The sequence below is a fragment of the Equus quagga genome, unplaced genomic scaffold, assembly GCF_021613505.1.
Source record: "Equus quagga isolate Etosha38 unplaced genomic scaffold, UCLA_HA_Equagga_1.0 HiC_scaffold_666_RagTag, whole genome shotgun sequence".
In the NCBI taxonomy this organism is placed as follows: Eukaryota; Metazoa; Chordata; class Mammalia; order Perissodactyla; family Equidae; genus Equus; species Equus quagga.
In genome coordinates, this window is record NW_025794345.1 from 15,283 (window position 1) to 21,586 (window position 6,304).

The 6,304-nt window shown below is 41.3% G+C and overlaps 1 protein-coding gene across 1 annotated transcript in view; it reads right to left on the reverse strand.

The window, feature by feature from the left end:
- The window catches only part of LOC124232491 (sorting nexin-6), a gene marked incomplete at its 5' end in the record, with an annotated part of 16,658 nt that extends 12,389 nt beyond the window's left edge, over positions 1-4,269 (reverse strand). Inside the window, 2 exons of the mRNA XM_046649458.1 lie at positions 2,529-2,568; positions 4,194-4,269. Of these exons, the coding sequence (XP_046505414.1) occupies positions 2,529-2,568; positions 4,194-4,269 (116 nt within the window). The remainder of the gene's footprint in view (positions 1-2,528; positions 2,569-4,193) is intronic.
- Between the last annotated feature and the right edge of the window lie 2,035 nt (positions 4,270-6,304).

Consider the following 6,304-nt stretch of genomic DNA (forward strand, 5'->3'; position numbering starts at 1 on the left):
AAAGAATTGTACCTACATATGACAACATGGATCAATTTTATGTACATAATGTTGAGTGAATGGAATGACACATAGAAAGAATACATACTGTATTTATGTGAAATCTGAAAACAAAGCTAATCTCTGCTGTTAGAAGCTAGGCCAGTGGTTACCCTTGCAGGAGGGGGTGACTCAAAGGCAGCTGAAGGAGGCAGGGCATCTGGCTGCTGGTAATATTCTATTTCTTGAGCTGGGTGTTCATGACATGGGTGTGTTGAATGTGTAAAATTTCACTGAGCTGTACACGACTGCTATGCGCTCTTTCCTATATATAGAATACACTTCAATAACACGTTAGAAAAACTTGAAGCTTCTTAAAAAATATGATTAATGGAGAAATAAACCTACGGAACTTCTTAACCTAACAGATAAGAGCACAGACACAAAGTATATTCAAAATTGATGTAGAGAAATTTCGATAACATGCTAGACAGATGTTGGGTGCTTTGAACTATGGCTCCCCTTCTTCCCTGAGAAGGAGGGTACGTGTCCCCTCCTCCTGAATCTGGGCTCTAAGGCTGCTTGACCAGTACAGAAGTGATGCTGTGCAAGTGCCCAGGCCCAGGCCTTAGGAAACGAGCAGCTTGCACTTCCCGGCTTTTGGGATGCTCCCTTTTGGAAGCTAGCCAGCATGCTGTGAGGAAGCTTAAGCAGCTCCGTGGAAAAGCCACATCTACGTCTTACAGTCACCAGCCCTAGCAGAAGTCCCAGCTGACGGCCAGTATCAAGTCCCAGACATAGGTGCCTTCAGACAATTCCGGCCCCCAGCCTTCATGTGTCCTCTGTCGAGGCCCCAGACATCAAGGAGCAGTCAAGCCCTCTCTGCTGTGCGCTTTCTGAACTCTTGACCCCCAAACCCATTAGCAGAGTAAAATGGTGGTTGTTTCAAGCTACTGATTCTAGGATGGTTTGTTACATGCAATAATAACCAGAACAACACGCAAACACCAAAGCCAATACGGGCCGTGTGGCTATGGAAATGTGCCACCCAGATCTCCTTCAAGAGAAACTGCAGGCTGCACGGACACAGTTCATCGAAAGCCCGACTGCAGTCTCCCTGGATCCAGAACCAGGTTCTTATGAAGGTTCCCTCCATCCTCCCCTCCTGGCCTCGGTGCCAATGTCACACAGCCAATGACAGAGCACAGGGGTAGCAGTGCCGGCCCACTCTTGCCTGGTGCAGAATTCCTCTCACGGGTGACTGTGGCTCAGGGACTCCCATCTGACCTGGACAAAACTTTCTGAAAACTGCGCCAAAGTCGGAAACTCTTCCTACCCAGCCCTCCTTCCTCTGCGCTCTCCTTTCACAGGGGTAGACCTGCACTGTGCCTGAAGGCTCTTCCCGTCTACTCCTGCTCCTTCCTCTCTTTCTCCATAAATCTCTTGTACTCTAATCCCACCTCAACATCTGCTTCTGAAAGAATTGACTCATAAGGCTATTTTGTGATAGATCCCTCGTCTCTTGATGCAAAAGCACAGAAAAACAATGATACCTTCCCAGAAAATGCTCATTGAATAAACATCAAAGGCAGAATAAAGGGCTATATGGACCCTGGTATAACAAGAGTGAGGTATTTAAGGACTTTTTCCTTTGTGAGAGAGCATCTCCTTTCTTTCTAACTTTTTTTTTTTTTGGTGAGGAAGATTTGCTCTGAGCTAACATCCATGCCAATCTTTCTCTATTTTTGAGTATGTGGGCTGCCAGCACAGCATGGCCACTAACAGAGTGGTGCCGGCCCATGCCCGGGAACTGGGCCCAGGCCACTGAAGCGGAGCATGCTCAACTTAACCACTAGGCCACCGTGGCTGGCACCGAACACCTCCTTTTCCTTTATTTATCTCCACTACATCACTCAATTGACAAGGTCATGCCGAAATCAGCTTTCTGCAATGGACTAGCCACCACCACTCTCAGCTAAGCACCACTAAGCATCTAATAAACATTTTCACTATTCTATCAACTGATCAAAAATGTTAAATATTATATTATTGTACCTAAGACCGATCCCTGAAAACCAAGACTATGCTAATATTAAATTATTACTACTATGAATGAAACCTCCTGCAGTTGTACACTTGCCTCATATTGATACAACTCACTTTCTTTCTTTCTTTCTTTTTTTTACACAATTCAGTTTTAAACCAGTCTTTCACGGGAAATCAAAAGCAATACAGTCTTGGTAAAATTATAATGAATCTAAGACTTCCTTCGGGCTTACAAAGTCGCAGAAAAGCACCATTCTTCATAAAAATAAACCCAGTGTCCGTAATTAACGTGTTTTCTGATCAAAAATGTGAACTTTTGCACAAACACCAAAAGGCCGTAACAAAAATCCAATTTCCTGAGCAACTCGAAATGTTCAAATCTAAATGTGTCCCTTCATCCTGAAGTGCAACGCGTCTTCCTCAGTAAAGTTAAACACAGCCACAAGGTCAACACGACTGGACGCAGAGGTCTACGCTCCCAAAGGGTAATTAATGGTACTTACTCTTGTTTTATCAAACAGTTCTGAAACTTTGAGAAAAAACCTGGAAAGGAAAAATACTTCATCAGAAGCTACCTCTGAAAGAATTTTCCATCTCAAATGTTCAGAGATGCCCCCAAACCACATTGCTAATGGACATTCTCGTCTCATTACGAGATCGGATGGTCTTGTTCACTGCAGATGACATTCAGCTCCACAAAAATCTCTCCACCTCCACCCAGGTGACAGATGCTTGAAATCTGCTGTTACGGAAAGTCTTCTCATTTCAAGAGGACAGTCTAAGCCATACATTAAACTTAACAATTTGTCCTGATATTCTTTAGCAATGTGCCACATAAAACTAAATAAAGCCTACACCTTCAACATTATCACAGAAGCACAGAACGGTCACATCCAAAGAGACGAAAGGCTGATTTAAAAGGAAAACACTGCAGCCGGGACAGTTCTTGAAGTTATTTGAATGTTACGTTTTAAACATTTTCAGATAGAGCTGCTTTGTTTTGGAAAACAAATGGATGACCAGTCTCTGTCTCAGAATTCACTTTCACTTTTAACTAAACAGCCTCTCTGTCAAATGCTGGCACCAACTAAAAAATATCCCAACGCCAAACTGTTAAAGGATATTCTGTAAAAACCTGTAATTATAGATGACATTGTAATTGGATCCGGGCAAATACTGTGAAAGCAAAAGCACAATCTGATGAACTTTGCTTTATTGAAAAGAACTTGCTTTGACAGGTTTATGTCAGATAACACGTGGGAAGGTTGACTTGTTTCCTCTAATCAAATTCTTAACAACTAACTCTTCGGGAAGGTAGCCTGTTAATTAGTGTAAGCGATGGTCCCTTGCTCTGCAGAAAAACTTGGATCTTCTCTGTCTGCTGAGACAGGATAGACTAGAGAAAAGTTCAGGATGCGGTCTGGAGACAGACATGGACCATGAAAATAGTTTTCCCACTTAAAAACGTTTTACAAATATGTTTGAATTATTTTTCAATGAAGAGCTGAGTTTAAACAATATTACGGGAGCAACTAAAATGAACTACAGTTAGACTAAAATCAAAGTGGAAAACTAGCATAAAGTAAACAAAGGACAGCTGTGCAAGCAAACTTCTAGAGAGCTTTTCTACACTGACGTGCCACCACCTTCCCATCCGGCTGCCCCTAGGACGCCCTAACACTCACTCAGCCGGGAAGCTGGAAGAGCCGGCCTCTAGAAAAAGGGCAAACCGATAGCGTCAAATTTGACTTTAAAAGTCAATTTGGGCTCCAATGAAATACACACATATATATTCTACTTCCAAAATAGCCTTTCTTATTTATAATAAGCTTTATCAAACCTAACAACATTTTGACATAAATTCTATCTGCCTCTCTCTCTCTCACACACACAAACACAAATCAGCCCGTTTTCATCAAATCAAACATTGTAAATGTTAAAATTATACGTTAAAGTCCATTTTTATTTCTCAAATTTAAAACATGAGAGAGAAAGGGAGGAGGAAAAATGACGCTGACCCACGTGTCGTAAGAAGCTCCTTATTATCAATGTGTTTGGATAAAAATACTCCAAAATGCCTGCTGGGCCAGAAATATTGTGTGTGCCCAGGATGCCAACAAAAGTTTTCGGTTTTATGTATATTTACGGTTTTTAATTAGAATCCTTACTTGCATATATCTGTAGAATCCTGAGTTCCTAAAGCATATAACGAAGAACCAATTCTATTGTAATCATCTGCGGCACCTAGAGAAAAAGTTTTAAGAATTTAATATATTTATTCATTGATTCAAAAATACTTACTGAGCCTGTCAAACAATGTGTATGTGATACGAGACACCCGCAGTCTAGTGAAGGAAATGACAAACACGACTCTAACACAGTATGAGGAACATTATACTAGATGGAGGTACAAACTAGTTTGGGAGCAGAGGAAACACGATTCCCCAAGTGAGTTGGGCGAGGATTTGAAGACACTTCAGAATGAGCTGGAGCTTGTGGGACGAGCAATCTTTATCGGGCAAAGTGGAGGGGAGAGCATTTTGGGTGAAGGGAAGAGCATCGGTAAAGGCCAGGGAGATTTGACAGAGCAGAGTCTGCTCAGAGAGCCTTCTGGGAGTACGGCCTGCAGGGTCGGAGGGCAGTGCAGGGAGCTGCAGACGGAGAAATAAATTGGAAGCAAGTTGGGGAAGAAAGGGTTTTGTATGCCATGATAAAGACTGCATTTGATGTTGCGGGAACAGGTGTTATTAAACATTCCTACAGCATAGTGGTGGTAAAATCAACCCGATAACGATTTTAGACAACCAATGCTGCTTCCCAGAGTAAAGACTAGAAGTAGAGAGACACAAAGGGAGGGTGAGCAACTAGGAAACTGCTGTGTCAGACACAGAGGGTCAGGATGAAGACCGTGGGAAGGGTGAGAGCAGAGAGAAACCCACAAAGCTGAAAGATACGTAGGAAGTGAAATAGGCAGGATTTACACCCAGTCCCTGAGGGAGGAGGGGAAATGATGGCATGTGGCAAGCTAGATGAATGGTGGCACACTACCCTTGGGTAGTGGGAAGCCAAGAATTCAACTTCAGCACAATACTCTTCCTAGGGCTCGCCCCACAGGACAACGTGCTTGTTGCGAAAAGATTATAATGGATGCTTCTATTGGTTTCAGAAAAAGGACTGTGCAGTGCAATGCCTACTGCCTGGGGTCCAATGCCAGCTTCCCGAAAACCAGCACATCACTTAACTTGTCCATGCCTCAATTTCCTCATCTGGAGATGGGAGATAATGATAGTACCCACTTCCTGTAATTATTTGGAGGATTAAATAAGTTAATAAATCTTACTATGGTACCTAGCAAATAGCAAGTACAGTACTATACAAATGTTTGCTATTATTAATTAATAAAATCCAAGACATGCCTACTTTGAATGGAAATTCCCACTTATACTAGCAGTAGTTTTACAGGCTTTCATGTGTTTATTCTCTAACAAAAGAGTAATTCTTATACTTGTGTTGTACAAAACCGCGTTCAATTGATAAATCTGAAATTTAGTGACTGTTTACTGTACTTATTGTTAGTCAAAACACCTATTTTAACATGTCTTACAAGGAAACTTTGAGTACAAACTTCAGACTGTGGATGGTAACTTTTGTAGGTGGGACTCCTTCCTATTATCTTAACCTACAAGTTTCATTTAAAAAATAAGTAATACCTAAAAATCACTTAAAGGTTGGTTTATCAAGAGGCAGGAATCAAAAACGAGTTTTGTGTTTACTATCGAATACATTAATATTTTATGCTTAAATTGGCCCTGAAAGTACTTTTTAGAGAAAGAAATTCCAGGATTCTAATAATACCTGGCTCTGAGAACATCACCCTCTTCACATTATTATGTGATCACAGACAATATGCAAACCGCCCTGATGTTATACCTCAGAATTCACAATGATGCTGAAAGGCTTAAGTTTTCATACTCCAGGCAAAGTTCATTCATTACAAAGAAGTGGTTTTTACTTTATGATGAGTATTTTGTAAAACAGGTTCACTGTCATCTCTCCTAAAGCACCATTCCGTCTGGGTCAATAAATAGAAATAAGAAGAATCACTAATTTCTTCAGTTTCCTTAACAGATGATTGATTCTCTACCTTTGCAGTTCTTCACGTTTCCACAGCCACAATACATCCTCTATGATAAGACTTATTACAATGTACTGTAATTTTTTGCCCTCCTTAAAGGCATAGACTATATTTTCTTCATCTTGAAGTCACCACCGTCTAACA